This window comes from Hyaena hyaena, unplaced genomic scaffold (genome assembly GCF_003009895.1).
Source record: "Hyaena hyaena isolate Hyena2069 unplaced genomic scaffold, ASM300989v1 scaffold_11, whole genome shotgun sequence".
Lineage (NCBI taxonomy): Eukaryota > Metazoa > Chordata > Mammalia > Carnivora > Hyaenidae > Hyaena > Hyaena hyaena.
This window is the reverse complement of record NW_024080643.1, coordinates 69,692-90,048: the sequence shown is the minus strand read 5'-3', so window position 1 is coordinate 90,048 and position 20,357 is coordinate 69,692. Positions and strand designations below refer to the sequence as shown.

Here is a 20,357-nt window from a genome sequence, read left to right as displayed (position 1 = left end):
TTAAAAAAAAAAAAAAAAAAGACTGTCAATGACTTAAAAATCACTTAAAAAAAAGATTCTTTTAAAAAGACATTCTTAGAATGAAAACTGGCCATGTGTAGCAACATGGATGGACCTTGAGGGTGTTATGCTGAGCGAAGTAAGTCAGGCAGAGAAGGACAAATATCATATGTTTGCACGTATAGGAGGATTAGGAGGAACTTGACGGAGGAACAAGGGGGAGAATAAGGGGGGAAATGGTGGGGGAAAGGGAGAGAGGCAAACCATGAGAGACTCTTGAATGCTGACAAAACCTGAGGACTGATGGATGTGGGGGGAGGGGGGGATGGGCATGGAGGAGGACACTTGTGGGGATGAGCACTGAGTGTTATGTGGAAACTAATTTGACAATAAGCTATTTGTAAATAATAAAAAAAAAAAGAGAGACATTCTTGACCTTGAGGGTTTTTTTTTAAACTTTTTAAAATGTTTATTTTTGAGAGAAAAAGAGAGAGACAGTGCGAGTGGGGGAGGGAGGAGAGGAGAGAGAGAATCCCAGGGTCCACACTGCCAGCACAGAGCGCAATGTGGGGCTGGAACGCACAAAACCATGAGATCATGACCCAAGCTGAAATCAAGTCGGGTGCTTAACTGACTGAGCCACCCAGGCGCCTCTTAAAATAAGATTTAAAAAAAAAAAAATCAACAGTTTTGTCTTAATTGATTAGTTTACTAAATAATTACTAACTGCAATTAGTAATCAGAATCCAGTTATTAGATTCAACTGAAGATTCAGCAACTACTTGGAGAGCACCAACCTCGTCAAAACAGTCAAATTAATTTTATAGTTAGTCTTAATTTATAAGCATAATGTTTAAGGCCAAAGTAATTTCATTTATAACCAAAAAAGTTTTTTTAATGTTTATTTTTTAGAGAGAGTGTGCACACACAAGCATGAGCAGGGAAGGGGCAGAGAGAGAGGGAGAGAATCTTAAGCAGGCTCCTTGCTCAGTCCAGGGCCCCACATGGGGCTCAATCTCACAACTGTGAGATCATAACCTGACCCAACATCAAGAGTCGGACGTTTAACCGACTAAGGCACTCAGGCACCCCATAACTGAAAATTTTAAAGACTGCTTTTATGACAATGTTTTACAAGACTTTGTGATAAATAGTGCTATTTTTAGGACTTTTTAAAAAAAAAATGCTTACTTCCTTTGAGACTCTGCAGGCATGTGCAAGAACAGGGAGGGAGGGAGAGAAAGAGAATATCCCAGCACGGAGCCTGTCTTGGGGCTCTATCCCATGAACTGCAAGACCAAGACCAGAACTGAGATCATGACCTGAGTCAAAATCAAGAGTTGGATGCCCACATGCAGAAGAATGAAACTAGATCAATTTCTCACATCATACACATAAATAAACTCAAAATGGATAAAGGATCTTAATGTGAGACAGGAAACCATCAAAACCCTAGAGGAGAAAGCAGGAAACAACCCCCTTGACCTCTACCTCAGCAACTTTTTACTTGACACATCCCCCAAAGCAAGGGAATCAAGAGCAAAAATAAACGATTGGGACCTCATCAAGTTTAAAGTTTTTTTTTTGTTAATGTAACAATCCACAAATCTAATAGGCAACCAATGGAATGGGAAAAGATAGTTGCAAATGACATATCAGATAAAGGGTTAATATCCAAAATCTATAAGGAACTCACCAGACTACAAACCCGAAAAACAAACAACCCAGTGAAGAAATGGGCAGAAGACATGAACAGACACTTCTCCAAAGAGGACATCCAGATGGCCCACACACACATGAAACGATGCTCAGCATCCCTCCTCATCAGGGAAATACACATCAAAACCACACTGAGATACCACCTCACGCCAGTCAGAGGGGCTAAAATGAGCAAATCAGAGAACTCTAGATGCTGGTGAGGATGTGGAGAAACGGGCACCCTCTACACTGTTGGTGGGAATGTAAACTGGTACAGCCCCTCTGGAAAACAGTGTGGAGGTTCCTCAGGAAACTAACAATAGAACTCCCCTATGACCCAGCAATAGCACTGCTAGGAATTTACCCAAAGGATATAGGAGTGCTGATGCATAGGAGCACATGTACCCCAATGTTCACAGCAGCACTGGCAACAATAGCCAAAACATGGCTAAGAGCCTAAGTGTCCATTAACGGACGAATGGATCAAGATGTGGTTTATCTATACCATGGAATACTACATGGCAATGAGAAAGAATGAAATCTGGCCTTGTGTAGCAACATGGATGGACCCTGAGGGTGTTATGCTGAGCGAAATAAGTCAGGCAGAGAAGGACAAATATCATATGTTTGCATGCATAGGAGGATTAGGAGGAACTTAACAGAGGACCATGGGGGAGAAAAAGGGGGGAAATGGTGGGGGAAAGAGAGAGGCAAACCATGAGAGACTCTTGAATGCTGAGAACAAACTGAGGACTGACGGATGTGGGGGGGAGGGGGGATGGGCACGGAGGGGGGCACTTGTGGGGATGAGCACTGGGTGTTATATGGAAACCAACTTGACAATAAACTATTTGTGGAAAAAAAAAAAAAGAGTTGGATGCCCAACCGAGCCACCCAAGCACCCCTTAAGGACTTCGTAAAAAGTGAAGCTAAACAGTTATCTCTATTCTCCATGTGTATAGGCACCTTAATTCTTTTTCTATCTTCAAGATCAAAGTCAAAATTCAACTTTGTGAGACCCTTCCCATAATTAAAATGAACTATTTTCTTTTCATTGTTGCTATGGAACATTGCTTTCACATCTCTATTTAGCATTTATTTCATTTTGCCTTTGTATGAAAACTATCTGTTTACAAACGTTTCTACTTTTCTTTAGGGATAAAGATTATGCATTATGCACCTTTGTATTCACCCAGCAGCTAGCACAGTGCTTTGCATACTCAATAAATGTGTTGTTGACAAATAAGTTAATATTTTTCTCAATAAGGAGATGAGTATATGTTATGTACACATCTTCCAAAACCCTGAACTAACAAATACAAGAACCAGGGGAAATATACTGTTGAAAACATTACATTTTAAGAGTAGGTGTCAGCCATGTGAACTAGGAAGATCATTCATTGACCAACAAATACGTACTATGTACTAGGCAACGTATATATAACATAGAATAAAACAGATGTAGTCCTTGCCCTCACAGAGCTCACAAGTTAGTAGAGACACTCAATACACACACACACAGGCTGTGAGGAAAACACACGGCACGTGGTAATAAGCAATTAATTAGAGTAGGGATGGCAGGTAGAGGGCTGCTCATAGGGTGGACAGCTTGACAAGTGAAACTGAGGCTGACACTTGAGGGATAAGAGTCACAGATGCAAGGAGAACGGAAACAGCTAGAAGAATGAAGGTCGTCCTGAGGCGGGGTAGTGGCCACATTCTACAATGCCAGCTTCATGGGAATACAATTACCACAGCATTTTCTTCACACTTCTATTTATCAGTTTACAATTGTTTCTATCATCACTTCTTTTTCTGATGGTTCACATTTTCCTGGCTAAATTTTAAAATGGCACGAACTCTGGGCAGATGTAAGACTGTTTCCAAATAATCTTAATTTCCCTCTAATCCTTACAACTGATAAATTCATCTCCAAGAGACAACTGTATCCCAATTTGGAAAGAGTGTTTCTCTATATCAGCTTTAATTTTTTGATTCAGGAGTCCTCCTGATTGCTAATCATCATGTTGTGTAATTACTTCAATAAATACTTACAGAATGTTCTTTTGTTTTCAGAAAAATGCCCTGCTGCTTTCTGAACTGTAAATTGCTCTAGAGCCTAGGCAGAGGACACATCCCTAAAGCAGTGCCTAACCATGGAGCATTCTCAGATCTACTGCTACAGCTACTTGTGAAATGACAGCATGTGATACACTGGAAAAAGGCCTGCAGTAGAAATTAAAGGATATAGGTTCTAGTTCCAGGTATGCCACTATGCTACACAAATTTGGGTCAGTTGTTCACTTGTAGCTTTAGTTTTCTTATTGATAAAGTGGGGATATATAGGGCACCTGGTGGCTCAGTCGGTTAGGCGTCAGACTTCGGTTCAGGTCATGATCTTGCGGTTCCTGAGTTCAAGCTCTGCGTCAGGCTCTATGCTGACAGCTCAGAGCCTGGAGCCTGCTTTAGATTCTGTGTCTCCTTCTTTCTCTGCCCCTTCCCGGCTCATACTCTGTCTCTGTCTCTCTCTCTGATAAATAAACATTAAAACAATTATGAAGTGGGAATACATAAAAGTTGCATCTTATACAAAGTCAACTATATGTACTTGGCAAAAAGTTTAAAAGAAAAATATAAATTTAAATAATACTCAGTATATGCCTACAGGTAAGCATGAGCTTAGATATGGAAAGCCTAGTTATGTTGTTCCATCAATTAGTCTCAGTTAAGTGCCTTTCCCTGAAAATCTTGCTGTGCTGTAATGGTCTTAGTGTTTAAAGATTCATATACTTATTTACATATAGATACATACATACATGTGTATATACATGTATGTACACACATGTGTATACACACATACATACTTACATATTTATTTGCTTAAAACAAGGTCCCTACATAGAATCCTATAATCCACTTGCTTCATCTATGGCTCAAAAATAAATAAAAATAAAAATGAACGGCCATTCAGGTGGTGTGATTTAGTTCATATGTGTACTTTAGAACCAAACAGGGTACAGACTCCACTACACAACTATAGTATACTGCTCTAGACAGCACATAAGTCAAAGTCGATGGAATCCCGGAATATACTGTTGAGGCCCTAATCCATCAATTTGTTTGTTACTGGTCACTAAATAACATTTTATCAACTATGTCACTATCCCAATAGCACTGTGCCACTGTTTAGGGAAAAGATATATTCACACCTATGGAAAATGATGAATGTATGAAGTTATTCAATACACAATGCTTTTACTAAAGACCAGGAAAAAAACCTAAAATATCCAAAAGGAGAGGACTGATTAAACAATACATCATACAATGGAATATTATGCTGCCATAAAAAATGAATAAGGAACCACTTTATATAATGACATGGAACAACTTCTAAGCTAAATGAAAAAATAGGGTACATAAACTGTGCATAGTACCATTTACATTAAACTGTGCACAGTACCATTTACATTAAAAGGGGGAGAGGCACCCCCTGGGTGGCTCAGTCGGTTGAGCGTCCAACTTCAGCTCAGGTCATGATCTCACGGATCGTGGGTTCGAGCCCTGCAGCAGGCTCTGTGCTGAATGCTTGCTTAGAGCCTAGAGCCTGTTTCGGATTCTGTCTCCTTCTCTCTCTGCCCCTCCCCCACTCATGCTCTGTCTTTCAAAAATAAATAAATGTAAAAGAAAAAAAGAAGAGGAGAAATATATGTAATATTTGTTTATATACATGTAACAGTTTTTTGGAAAAATATACAAGAAACTGCTAGCATTGGTTGCATCCTAGGCAAGAAACTGGGACAGGAGTAGAAGGAAGACTTTTCACTGCACATTCTTTTTTACCTTTTCAAAATGTGAATCATGTGACTGTATTACCTAATCCAAAAGAAAATACAAAATTTAGATCAGCAATAAAGTAGTTTGAGGTGAAAAAGGATCATGTTCTTAACATTAAACATTTACAAAAAGTAGGCATAGTAGGTAGAATATCAGAACTGTGACCATCTATTCTAAATTTCTCACTTTATACATGTGGAAACCAAGGCCTTGAGAATTATGTGACTTATGTACGTACAGTCACACAGCAAAAGAGCAAGGGTTAAATCAGATTTCTAGGGGTACCTGGGTGGCTCAGTCGGTTAAGCATCCGGCTTCAGCTCAGGTCATGATCTCATGGTTCGTGGCTTTGAGCCCTGTGTTGGGCTCTGTGCTGACAGCTAGCTCAGAGCCTGGAGCCTGTTTCCGGTTCTGTATCTCCCTCTCTCTCTGACCCTCCCCTGCTGACGCTGTCTCTCTCTCTCTCTCTCAGAAATAAATAAAAAGCATTTTTTAAAAAGTCAGATATTCTAAGATCTACTCTGTAATTCTTCCCTATCATACTGTCTTCTCATTTTGTGCGGGCAAAACAGAAACAAATTTAGAATACATAATGGGTTGTCACGTTCTGTCTAAAGTTTAGAGTCAAAATATAAAATAACCTCAACTCCTCAGAGTACTAATTTTTAGTGTGGACTTGATGTGGCAACACTTACAAATAGGACTTGTGTATCTTCATCATTGCATATATTCCAGTATGAGAAATGTACTGTTTTTATCCTATCTCAATCGAATTCACTGAGGGCAAGAACTAGAGTGTCTTCTTTTAATTTTTTTTTTAAAATGTTTTATTTATTTCTAGGAGAGAGACAGCATGAGTAGGGGAGGGTCAGAGAGAGAGGGAGTCACAGACTCCGAAACAAGCTCCAGGCTCCGAGCCGGCAGCCAGCACAGAGCCCGACGCGGGGCCCGAACCCACGAACCGCGAGATCACGACCCAAGCGAAAGTCGGAAGCCCAACCAACCAAGCCACCCAGGCGCCCCTTCTTTTAATTTTCTAAATATGCAAACGCCTAGCACAAGTGTAACTGCCAAAAATATTAATATAGGTTCACATTCCCTATCCAAAACCCAGGGGCTGGATGTATTTTAGAAATAACAATTTCTTGAAATTTAAAAATGTTCCAAGATACACATACCATTGTGTAACAACTCCCACACCAGTGGCCAAGGGGAGCACCCCACAACCAAACATACAATTTACTTCCTCAGCAAAACACACAGGGTAAAAACTATATATCATTTCTCATTAGTTTGGGTTATATTTTGTTACCAAATTAATTTTGTCTCCAAGTTCAAAAAGGTTTTGGTTCGTGTAGTCTCCTGAATGTAGGAATTAAATAGATTACAGACTGTACTCACAAAGGTTCTATTAAAAAAATATGATTAGTTACTTTAACTCTCGTCTTTTTTTATGAGATCAGAACAACTAATCACAGCAGGAAGTTTTCACATCCCAGGTCTAGGCTAAAGACTTGGCGTGTGATTAAGGAATCCAACCTAGCAGAGGGGACTAAATCTGACGCTATGAAAAGAAAAAATTTAAAAGAGAAGAAAGAAAATCCTAATTGTACATTATATTCCTATTTTGGCTGTTCACTAATAAAAGTTTCCTTTAATCAGACTGTTCGTTTTTAAATGGAAACAGGCAAGTAAAACTCAGTCTCACGTTGCTGACAAAGGAGATTGCTTTAATTCTACTAGAAGGTAACTGTACTCTTTCTGGGACCAGTGTACATAGAAAGAGGCATTCCAAATACATTAGTAAAGAAAACGCATAAACGTATTCGATTTTTTCAACGTGGGACCACTACTTTAACATAAATGAGAGTTTCTTCTAGTCAACCTCTCCTAACTGTCCTTATTAGCATAATTCCTTTTTGAAAGTCTTGTAGAACTTCTTCTACCTTTTACAAGGCGGAAAAACTCTGGAGTAAAACTGTTTACACTGAAATCCTCTTTTCTTTCCACAACCCAAGCCCCACATCCATTATGTTCCTGTTACTATTACATATTTTTTCCTGGCAAAAAATCAAATTTGCACTGCAAGACTATAAATCAACTTTACAAACAACGGTCTCTTGATATAATTCAGTTTGGCAATGTTGATGTTTCCATCTTAAAACTGTAGCAACAATTTGAACTGAATCAATTATTTTGTTCAACTTATGAAGGTAACAATTTGGCAAGCATTATTTACAAAAAAAATCGTGTGTTCCATCCTGAAATTGGAGATAGCGATGGTGAACAAGAAAAACCCTCCGAGTTTGTCTATTATTTCAAGAAGGAAATACTATGTTCTCATATTTTCAGAATTCATTTAAAAAAGAGAAAACTAGTTATACCTTACCACAAATATACCAGTGTATTAAGAATCAGGTAAGCAAAAACTAACAAGCCTAGTTTTCAGTCTGGAGAAAAAACAAACTCCCTGCTGGATTTCTTGGCCATATGCATTCATAAGTACGGAAAACTAAAATCCTTTTTACTGAAGAATTTCTTGGTATAAGGGACCTGTTCCTCTATACAGCCCTATCAAAATTACCAGCATTATTCTAGAATATAGTTATTTAGTTTGAGACCACTAAAAACACCCCACAGTCCAAAATGCTAATGGTGGTTACTCTGTAAATAAAGGGTCAGAAAATACAAATTGTTACTCTAGGACATAGAAACCAACCGACCAAAAGGACTTCTAGAATATGCTGCCCCAAGATTCAGAATTCAACTCCGAAATAGCACACGCGGTCACGATGTCCCTTAAACCACATGACCTTCCTACGAAAGCAGAGTCTTAAACTTATCAACTCCAGGAGAACTATCCTTTTAAGTTAAAGCAAGGCAGGGCGGCTAAAATGAACGCAGCGGTGACAGATCAGCTGCTAACTAGCAAAAACGGATGGTGGACAGCAAAGTCCCTGTGCTTTGGCTACTTCCCTTACCGTTAGAAGATCTGGGAGGGAGGGAAGGAGAAACACCCCAGAATCCTGGCAGAAAAGCCCCTGGGTTCGAAGATGGGGTTTAGGGAAACAGGAAGGGGCAGCTCCGTGTGTGGTGACCCTTTGTGAACACACACTCTGTGGCTGCTCGGCTCTCATCGAGGCTTTAGGAGAGCGGACTACGGGAGCCTTGCGTGGCCCACAGTCGTCGTGGAGACCGCAGCGCTGCAGGGACGCGTCGGCCGACAGGCTCCATTGCACACTCTGCCTCTGCAGGCTGGGGAGCCCTTCCCTTGCGCCACCACCCACCCACCCTCCCAGGTCACTCTCCGTCGCGCCGACTTCCGACCCGGGCTAGCTTCAGCCGGGGGGCAACGAGGTGCGCGCTACTCTCTTTCCTCAGCGTAATCCCTCCGCTGCCGAGCGCGCACTAGTTTTAATCACGCCCCACCCCCTGGTCTCCGGCGTCACCTCCGCCACTCGAGCGCTTTCCAGCAGCTTCCAGAAACGTCGCCACTCCAAACCCAGCCACTCACAGATGCCAGGCTCAGCAGCTATCGGCCCCGCCCCTAGTCGTCGCCGCAGTAGAAACTGCGGCTGCGACAGCGCGGCGAGTAGCCACGCCTCTGCAGAGGCCGTCCGGAAGTGCTCCGGTTCTCACCTTCCCCGCCACGCTGACGTCCTCTCAAGCCCCGCGCCGAGCAGGAAGGGGAACTCTTTTGCCGCGGACTCAAGCCGGAAGCTGCTATTCTAGCGGAGAGGCCGGTGGGGGAGGAGTGGGCGGAGAGGAACGTGGGTTGAACGTTACAAGGGGTGGTGTGGACCCAACCTGGAACAGGAGCCCGGACCGACCCGGTGTGCAGAAGGAGAGTGTACGCGGCAGGAAAGAGAGGCGAGGAAGTGATTTCGTTCAGCTCCCGAAGTAGGGAAGAGGGATCGCCGCTTGGGTGGTCTGCGCGCTGAAGGGTGGGCTAGTCTGGGAGGGAAAAGGGGCTGGGACTGGGCTCAGGTGGGAAGGGTTGGCGATTAAGGTCTGGAGTTACTGATTCGTTTTGGCTCAGAGAGGTAAATGCCGAAGAGAAACCAGAGTTGTTTTGTGTTTCGTTCTTCCAAAGAGCGTGGAGGTGGGGAGGGTTAAACGGAACTCTGCACCTCGGGTTTCCAAGGTTTGGTTTTGAAACTGACAAGTCTTGGTTCTATGCGTCTGTGTTACTGGAGGGCCGGGCGCACAACGCCGACCCCATTCCTCGGCTTTAAGTGTACTGTGGGCTTACCTTTGACAATTCATGTGCTGAGCTCGCTTGATCTTGGAAAGCAAGCTCAAATGTTGAAGTTTGAGGCTCTTTATTTGAGCAGCTGGTTCTCTGGGTTTCCCCACTGCGCACACGGGACTGTGAAACCCGCTTAATTGCCTATCTTTCATCATTCCCATAGCCAACTTTCCATATTCTTTGTGCTGTAACTAGGCTCATAGTGGGCTAGGAATTCACATTGTGGCTCCTGGAGTTTCAGTGGCTCACAGAAGTAATGAAAAGGAGTCAGAAGAAACGTGCTGAGGTTGAAGTGGAGAGAAGGGTAAGACTGGAAAGACAGATTGGTCGGTCTCAAGTGCAGCGGGTTTTATGGTCATAGTACTTACCTTTAGGTCCATACTGAGCTGTTTGGACTCTCCTATAATCAGGTTGGAGTAAATATAAATGATTTTAAGCTGAGCCGTGACAGACTCAGACTTGTTTTATACTAGCGTTGCTTTGGCTGCAATACCGTGTGGGGATGGGATGGAAAGAGGTGAGATTTGAGACACTTCCAAAGAATTGGCCACTGAATTTGGGGAGCTTTACTGCATGAAGAAGTGGAAAATGAAAGTTTAGAGAACCACTCAGATTTCCTAGTATGTGTATTCGGAGGGATGAAGATGCCAAAATCTAGATGAGATACAAGAAAGAGGAGCAGGCTATATTTGTAGCGAGAACAATGAAGACTATCATTGAGGTCAAATTAACTTGTAAGAATCACCCCAGGGTTTTGTATATAAGACAAAATAAATTGTTTTTGAAAGCCCTGGATAGCTCACTTCTGGAATTTTTTTTTTTTAAATCAATTTTCTCCTGTCGGGTTTTGCATATTCAAAATTTCAACCACCAGTCTATCTGCTTTTCCCATTGAAATGTTGGCTGCAGGGATCAGGATCAGAGCAGATTTGAAGGCTTCTTATTTTTACTTTTAAAATAAGTAATTTTAAAATTACTCTCTCTGAATTCAGAGAGAGAGAGAGAAGACAGGGCAAAAAAAGGTCTCTAGATCCCTCAAGCAGATGGAAATTTTCATTAAAAACAAAAAAAATTAAAACATCTTATTCAAGACATATAGTGTACTAGGTTCTACCAGTTTGTTTTGAGAATAGTGCAGAATAATACAAGATGGACTACATAGTTTCTACACAGTGAAGTATAAAAATAGCACCAAACAAATAGTAGTTAAAATGTATTATGCATTCGTGCTAAGCATTTTACATGTATTTAATTCTTAGCCCAAGCCAGTTTTACAAGTTTCTGAACCCAGATCTGCATTTGTAAAGCCCATGCTTTTAGCCACTGTGGAACCATAAGCAGTTTTCTGTCTAGTTGGTTGCCTTTTGTAAGTGCATTATAACTGGAACCAGGCAAAAATGATAAATTTGTGTTTTCTGTGAGGAGCTTATAAAGTAAAAGTTAGCACCAAACTTAACTTTTATCTTATTTTTTTAGAAGTTTATTTATTTTGACAGAGAAAGAGAGAATGAATATGCAAGCAGGGGAGGGGCAGAGAGAGAGGGAGACCGTCCCAAGCAGGCTCCACACTGTCAGCGCAGAGTCTGACTTGGGGCTGGAACTCATGAACCGCGAGATCATGAAGTGAGCCAGAATTAAGAATTGGATGCTTACCTGACTGAGCTACCCAGGTGCCCCTTATTATTATTTGTTTTGGCAGTGGTTCTCAGTGGGACAGTTTTACCTCCCAGGGGTCATTTGTCAATGTCTGGAGACTTTGTCACAACTGAGGAGTGAGTGACCTCGGCATCTAGTAGGTAGAAGTCAGTGATGCTATTAAACATTCTACAGGTAAAGGATACCCTTCACAACAAAGAATTATCTGGTACAAAATGTTTCTAGTGCTGTAATTGAGAAATCTTGCCATATCACTATTTCTTTAAGAAGAGGAATTAAGATTCGCTTATACTTTTCATCTTAAACATTTTTATTTTTGAAATTATTCCTTGGCTTGAAAGACATGTAAAGTTTATACGTCTGGAATAGAATAGCATCACTGGTTTTTAAAGTGAATCTGCGAGCTACTGTTTCCCAGGAAGTGGTTGTTGTAGAATGATGAATTCTGAGATTTGGGAAAGACTTTTGCTTGAAATTATTTTACAACATCCCTGCTGAGTTTCTACTTTAGGTCTCCTGTATCTGATTTCCCTCTATTTTAAACACACATCTAAACTACTCTTAACAATTACTTTTTCCTTCTACTGAGCTCCAGGCTCATAATTTTGACTTTACTGAATGTGATTATACTCCATGAATTCACACTTGTTAAATACATAATCTGTACGATGACAGTGTTTATATTTTTGTCTGGTACGGTTCATTTATTATAAATAGTATATTGTTGGAAACTTTTATAAACTAGCATTATCCTCTTGGTGACCTGTTCTTGGTGGTTGAAGGTGATAGGAACATATGGAGTTCTTTGGTCTCAGTCAAGCAAGGGCTCGATAGAGCTGGAGTCTTTAATAAAGTACTTTCTAGTGTCACACTGACATACTTGTTTAGATTATGCATAGACTCTAAGAACTTGAGTTTTCAAACTCTGGTCAGTATAATTTGCTTTAAAGAACAGGTAACTTCTATTTTAAGTTTTAATAAATTTGCTTACAAACAAGTCTGAAACTTGGTCCTGTTTCCAATCTGCCCTCTTCTAATCTTCTAACAAATTTGCTAGGTTTATAAGTAAATATAGGTAATTTGCTATCACGTCAAGATTCCAATTTTAGAAAATGTTTATCTTAAGACATACAATTTCAAAATATTCTTAATATACATCTTAAGAAATAGCATAGCTGTTTTTCAAGGTAAATAGAATTTTTTATTTAATTGTCTATTGACTTTTTTTTTTCCAGGGTTCATTGAAAAATCCTTAGTGATATTGACATGTTTCAAGTGACATAAATTAGCCAATGACTCGGAATGATGGATTCCCCGAAGATTGGAAATGGTTTGCCAGTGATTGGACCAGGGACTGATATAGGGATATCTTCACTCCACATGGTGGGGTATTTGGGAAAAGTTAGTGAACTTATTTTTTGCCTCAGTGCAAAGTTGGGTTTTTTTCCCTCCTTTTTTAGAGATTTAAATTTGGTTTTAATTTTCCAATTAACTCCTAAAAAATTGTATCTTCCACGGAAATCTTAACAGCAATGGCGAAAGATTATTTTAATGTATTTACCTCTCTGTGTTTTATTGGTTTGTGAAAGTAGAAGTAAAGCATAGACTTTGTGGTTTATTATTCTCTGAAAATATGGAATGTACATTTTCCTTGGCAGTTGACATTACTCTTTTTCTTGCAAGTAAAACTGATGCTATTTTTAACACTTAAAATTTAATATTTAAAACCATAGTACATTCTTTTTCGAGTAGTAGCTGTACTCAAAGCCTATCTGCATTTCTTTTATTTGCCATGTTTAAAATACCTAGCCAAAACACTTCAGGTGAAAATTGTAATTTTTTTCTGGTTTCTTTTTCATTTAGCTTTCTGTAATTTGATATACTTTAGGAATGTCTTTATTTTAATTTACTTTATTTCTTTTTCAGAATTATTCAGCTAAAGTCCCGTCAGATGGGTATTGCCCTGCTTGTAGAGAAAAGGGAAAGTTAAAAGCCTTAAAGACTTACCGAATTAGTTTTCAAGAATCTGTCTCTTTGTGTGAGGATCTGCAGGTAAAGTATTAATCTTAGGTAGTATCAAGGTTTTAGCTTTTTCTTCAGTATTTAAATTTGTATTAGTTCTGTATTTTTCAGGCTGTACATTTTTAATAGATATTCAGAGTTTCTAGATCTGTCCATTGTACAGTTTTAAATAATTCCTGTTATTTTTCCACTTCAGTTATTTTCCCTGAGGTATTGCGTGAAGATACTTGTTTTTATTATCATTAAACTTAATGAGGAGAGCATATACGTTTTAAGATTTATTACTTTTTCTATTAACGTTGTGGGGGTCCTTGTTAGTTGTTGTTGTATAATATAATAGTTACTCTTTCACTTCTTTGGTTTATAAACTTTGGAATTTACTGGAAAAGTTATTAATTTAATTCCTTAAGGATCTAAATGTCTTTTAAAATTAATTATAGGCTTTGTTTCCGGTGGTACAGCTTTCATATAAGAGCTCATTAAGAGCTCATTAACTCCATATTACTCTACATTTCATTGTACTTGACAGTTTATGAAATTGTTATATACATGTTTAGTTCTCAAAACTTTACAAGGTAGACATTTCCATTTTATCATTAAGAAATCAGATACAGAGGGTTTGGAAATATAAGATCTTTCTAAAGTGGCATAACTGTAGTTTAGTCTTTTATTTTCAGGTATGTTTTATTCCAGGTAAAGTAGTAGTTCATCAGAGTCACCTGGAGTACTTTTTAAAAATTTCTGGATCTCACACCCAGATGCTAATTCAGTAGAGTTGACCCAGAATTTTATGGTTTTGTAACTTTTAGGGATGAGTCTGATGATCAGTCAAATTTGCAAAATACTATCACCCTCTTGGTGATAGATATTTTTGCTAGGTATAACTTGAAGAAAATCTCAGGCATTCTTACAAATAGAAATACATTTCTTTTTCATTTATTCAGTACATTGTTTTCTGAGTGTCACCATATCATCATTGTTCCAAAGGCTGGGATACAATGGAAAAGCAAAAATTTCTTACCTCAAGATGGTTATGTTCTAGAGTAGGAAAGAAAATCAATAAGTAATATTTTTTGTGTGTGAGGTGATGGAAAGTGCCGTGGCAGAAAATAAAGCCCAGGGACTGGAGTGTTAGGGAATGTGTAATTTGCAGTTTTAGAGTGGTGAAGGGAACTCTTCATTGAGAGACATTTGAGCAAAGACCTGAAAAAGATGAAGACAAACAAGCCATGTGGGCATTGGATGAACAAGCATTCCAGGCAGGGAGAGTAGCAGATGGAAGGCCCTGAGAGAGTGGAGACTGCCTGTGCATGTTCTACTGCAAGGAAACTAGCAGAGCTGGATCTGAGGGACTGAAGCAGAGTAATAAAAGATGGCTCAGAAAAATAATGAAGAGGAGGTTGGACTGAGCAGGGTCCTACAGGCTATTTTAAGGTGTCTGGCTTTTACTGTGATGAAATGAAGAACCATAGCAGGGAGTGACATAATCTGACTTATATGTTAAAAGGATCATTGTGGCTCCTGTACTGAAAGTATATGTAATGGCCAAGACTGAAAGCAGGGAGACTAACTAGTTGGAAGGCAGTTAGAGTATTCTGTGGGGAGCGGTAGTGGCTAAGTGATGAGATGTGATTGGATTATCTATGTACTTTGAAAGTAGATCCAAAAAGTATTTGCTGAAAGATTGGGATACATACATAGTAGGAGAGAGAGGAATCAAGAATGATTCCCAGATTTTTGATTTTAATCATTGGAAGAGTGGACTTGCCAGAAACTGAGATGAGAAAGACTGGGAAGACGAAGATTTGAGGAGAAGATCAGGCCAGCACCAAGTCAAGCTCGAGACAGATAATCTGATACTTGATGATCAGGGTATATGGAATAAGTGGTTGGATCTATGTGTCTGCTTCTCTCTCTAGGTGGAGGAGAAAGTTAGATAAATTTGGGAGTCATCAACATGTATATAGTTGAACCATGACAGTGGATGAGTTTACCTAGAAGTACAGGTAGAGATTCCAAGGACTGAGCCCTATTAATACTCCAGCATTAAGAGATTGGGGAGATGAAGTGGAACCAGGAAAAAAGTGAGAGAAAGACAGTGAGGTAAGAGTAAACGCAGAAAGGAGAGTATTTCGTCCTGAAAGTCAAGTGAAAAAATATTTAAAGAAGAAATTATTTACTTTCAATGCCAGTAAGAACTCAAAGAGGATGAACTCCCCATTGGCCTACAGGTCACTGAGGACCTTAATGAGAATAATTCAGGTAAAGTATTAAATAAAAGTTTGATTGCTGGGAGTGATAGAAAATTGGGAGACGAAAAACTGAGAAATATGATGTGAGATGGTACCTAGAAGAGGAAGTTTGGAAGTTGGGAAAAATAACAGCATGTTTGTATGTTGACTATATCCAGTAGTGAGGGGAGAATAGAAAGTGGCATGGAATTGCTGGAGAGCTGCTGTTCCTGAAGCAGACATGGGCTCTGTTGCACAATTAGAGGGCTTCATTTTAGGCTTGATGGCTTTTTCTTTTTCTTTTTTTTTTTTTTTTTAATAGTTTATTGTCAGGTTGGTTTCCATATAACACCCAGTGCTCATCCCCACGAGTGCCCTCTTCCATGCCCATCACCCCTCCCCTCCCCCCACCCCCATTAGCCCTCAGTTTGTTCAGCATTCAAGAGTCTCATGGTTTGCCTCTCTCCCTCTCCCCCACTATTTTCCTTCTTCTTTTCCCCCATGGTCCTCCGTTAAGTTCCTCCTAATCCTCCTATACATGCAAACATGTGGTATCTGTCCTTCTCTGCCTGACTTGTTTCACTCAGCATAACACCCTCAAGGTCCATCCATGTTGCTACACATGGCCAGACTTCATTCTTTCTCATTGCCATATAGTATTCCACTGTATAGATGAACCACATCTTCCTGATCCATTTGTCCGTTGATGGACACTTAGGCTCTTTCCATGTTTTGGCTATTGTTGAGAGCGCTGCTATGAACATTGGGGTCCATGTGCCCCTATGCATCAGCACTCCTGTTTCCCTTGGGTAAATTCCTAGCAGTGCTATTGCTGCGTCATAGGGGAGTTCTAGTGTTCATTTTTTGAGGAACCTCCACACTGTTCTCCAGAGGAGCTGCACCAGTTTACATTCCCACCAACAGTGTAGGAGGGTGCGCGTTTCTCCACATCCTCGCCAGCATCTAGAGTCTCCTGATTTGCTCATTTTATTGACGGCTTTTTCTAACAGCAGACTATACAGCGAGTTTACTCATTAACTAGCTCAGAACAAAGTTGTAGAATGGGGAATATTGGAAAGAGAGGAAATGAATCTTCCTAGAAAAAAAACTTTTTTCCCCTCTTCCAAGCAATGTATAACATTTCAGTAGAGGACTACCAAAATTGAGAAGTCCGTGTCCTCAGGACATTGAGATATGGCCATTAAAGTTAGAGGTTATTTGCATGTTTAGTTTTGAAGCATTCTTTTTAAGTGATGAGGAAGAGAACATATAACCAAGAATTTTAAGCACAAACTTTGCAAATATAAAAAGAAAACTTTAAGGTAATTGTGATCTAAATTTTTAGAAAATGTTCCAGTCAGTAAGAGCCCAGTGTATTTTACGAGGTGGATTGGTTTACACCAGGAGTCAGCAGACACTTTGCATGACACCCATAGGCTAAAAATGGATTTTTAAATGATTAGGAAAGAGTATTCTTTAAGTGAAAATTATATGATTTCAGATTCCTGTGTCCATAAATAAAGTTTTATTGGAATTTAGTTGTACTCTATCATTTTTGTATTGTCTGTGGCTGCTTTTGTATTAAAATGGTAGTCTTGAGTTAATAACATTGACTAGCTTACAAAACCTAACATACTTTTTTGACCTTTTATAGGTAGTTTGCTGATCCCTGGTCTATAAGACCTTTGAGTCAATTTGTTAATTTCTGTAGAGTTTTATTATAGAATTTGGAGTCCACTGAACATTCTGCTTTCATTTGCCAAATTCTAAAGAACCACATGGGAAACCCTTAAGAAGTTTCTTGATTTGAAAAAAGCACTAATATTCAAACTCTGCTTCCAAAATAGTAAATTGAAACTCAGGTTTTTGAGGAGCGCCTGGGTGGCTCAGTTGGTTAAGTGCCCGACTTCAGCTCAGGTCATGATCTTACGGTCCGTGGGTTCGAGCCCCACGTCGGGTTCTGTGCTGACAGCTAGCTCAGAGCCTGGAGCCTGTTTCAGATTCTGTATCTCCCTCTCTCTCTGACCATCCTCTGCTCATGCTCTCTCTGTCTCTCTCTCTCTCTCTGTCTCTCTCAGAAATAAATAAAACATAAAAAAAAAAAAGAAAGAAGCTCAAGTTTTTGAAACTGTAGGGAGTTTTGACTTACCTTTTCTCTCTTTTTTGATTATTCCATTATTTAGTCTTTTATTGGAACATTTATTTAATTTTTTTTCAACATGAAATTTATAAGGCTTTTAAGCCCTTAGTGTTAAGCCATCAAAACTCATCTTTTTTTTATTTGTAAAATGAATATAAATTATTACTATCTTTGTAAATTGTTTTTATAGCTTGTTTCTGGCCATACCTTACAGGTAATTTTTCAAATATAAGGTAATGTGCAATGTTTTTCTGTTTTATAGAAATAAAGCAGGAATGTATTTAAGCTGCTCAAAATAATCACCAAAAGAGGTAGCATTAAATTTTAAATGCTCTTACATGGTTGGGCTAGATGGAGAAATTAGTACTCTGTGTTTCATTTTAGGACTTTTTCCCCTGTTTTTGAAGACAAGCCAGAAACTTCTATGGCATATGCTCATTGTAAATAAGGTAGGAACTAAAGTCGAGATATAAAACATAAAAATCCAAGGGCATTGATTGGGGCAAGGACAAATTATATTTTAAATTTGCGCTGTGATTGTACTACAAATTATAAATTGAAAACGTCAGTTAAGATATTTGCAAATAATTCAGGGGCAAAACCATCTAGGCCACTAAATTTTGCAGCCTCAGGGCCCTTAATGGTTTATTGATTTTTTTTTTTTAAGTTAAGTTTATTTGTTTTTTTGTATTTAAGTTTATTTGTTTACTTTGAGAGAGAGCAGGAACAGGTAAGGGACAGAAGGAGAGACAGAGAGAGAGAGAGAATCCCAAGCAGCAAGCAGTCTCCACCCTCAATGCAGAGCCAGACACAATGCTCTGTCTCACAGTGGTGAGATCATGACCTGAGCCAAAATCAAGGGTTGGAGGCTTAACTGACTGAGCCACCCTGGTGCCCTATGGTTTATTGCTTTTAGTTAAGCAGGGGTGCTGGTGGGATGTGCACACCATTTTTTAACTATGAGATCAATTAAGATTTCTTATTTTTAAATTTGTTTTGTTGAAAAAAAATTTTTTAATTTTACTAATGTAAAAAAAAATGAAATTTACCATCTTAATCATTTTTAAGTGTACAGTTCAGAAGTATTAGTTATATTCCCATTATTGTGCAACAGATCTCTAGAACTTTATTGTCTTTTTTTTTTTTTTTAAATGTTTTATTTATTTCTAGGAGAGAGAGAGAGAGAGCGTGAGCAGGGGAGGGTCAGAGAGAGAGGGAGTCACAGACTGAAACAGGCTCCAGGCTCTGAGCTGGCAGTCAGCACAGAGCCCGACGCGGGGCTCGAACCCACGAACCGCGAGATCATGACCTAAGCGAAAGTCGGATGCTTAACCGACTAAGCCACCCAGGCGCCCCTAGAACTTTATTGTCTTGAAAAACTCAAATTCTGTATGCACAGAATGACAACTGCTCCTTTTCCTCTCCCCACCCCTTGGCAGCCACTATTCTACTTTTAGTCTCTATGAATTTGACTACTTTAGGTGTTTCATATAAGTGGAATCATACCATATTTGTCTTCATGACTGACTTATTTTACTTAGTCCTCAGTGTTGATCCATATTGTAGCCTGTGACAGATTCCTTTACTTTTTACGGCTGAGTAGTAGTCCACTGTGTATAGGACATTTTCTTCATCCATTTGTTCATTCGTGGACATTTGGGTTGCTTCCACCTCTAGGTATTGTGAGTAATGCTGCAGTGCATAAGGGTATGCAAGTATCTCTTTGAGGTCCTGCTTTCATTGATTTTGGATATATACCTGTCTATAACTGAATAGTTATTGCTGTCACTTTTCAAGTGTTCTCTTTTTTCTGACATACCGTAGGATTTAGGAAATAATCTCGAGGTATAAAGTTGAGAGTCAAGTTATTAGTTGATGGTGAGTGCATTACTAGTTGGTAACAGTCGGAAGAATCCAGAACTTGTCCTGTTAAACTAAAGAATGTCATAAGTACAGTGTTAATAGTGTTCACTTGTATAGAAGCAGCTGTACTTCAAATAAAAGCGTTTAATGCATTTCAGTATCTGTTGCTCAAAACCTAGTGACTAAAAAAATTTTAAAGCTTTACTTATTATTCCTCATGATTCTATGGGCTGCCCAGGTAGTTCTTAACACTTTACCTGCTATTGGCTGGGACACCTGAAGTGTCTGCATGGCTGGCATTAGTACTCTTTGCCCACAGGGAACTCTGCTTAGGCAGTCAGCCAGGATCCCAGTTCTTTTCCATGAGGGTCTCTCCATGGGGCTCCTTTGGCTCTTCACAGTGTGATGGATAGGACTTCTTTAAGAAAGAGTGTTCCAGAAGGAGGGCTCCAAAAGGACTAGCCCAGTGATCCCATACTTAACCAGGCTTCCATGTATAGCATGCTTGCCAACATCCCATCAAAGCTGGTCACATGCCTAAACCCAGAGTGGTATGTTGGGGGGCTCTGAATCTATCAGGGCATGAATACCAGGATGGGTAGTTCTTTAGTTCATATGAGGCCACCAAGGTAGCTGTTAGCATGCTTATGTAGAAGAAGGCATA

The 20,357-nt window shown here is 39.5% G+C and overlaps 1 protein-coding gene across 1 annotated transcript in view; it reads left to right on the top strand.

Annotated features, from left to right (window-relative positions):
- Positions 1 to 9,157: 9,157 nt before the first annotated feature.
- The window catches only part of USPL1 (ubiquitin specific peptidase like 1), a 37,077-nt gene continuing 25,877 nt past the window's right edge, over positions 9,158 to 20,357 (top strand). Inside the window, exons 1-3 of the mRNA XM_039255213.1 lie at positions 9,158 to 9,432; positions 12,673 to 12,838; positions 13,364 to 13,489. Coding sequence (XP_039111144.1) covers positions 12,740 to 12,838; positions 13,364 to 13,489 — 225 coding nt within the window. The 5' untranslated portion in view covers positions 9,158 to 9,432; positions 12,673 to 12,739. The remainder of the gene's footprint in view (positions 9,433 to 12,672; positions 12,839 to 13,363; positions 13,490 to 20,357) is intronic.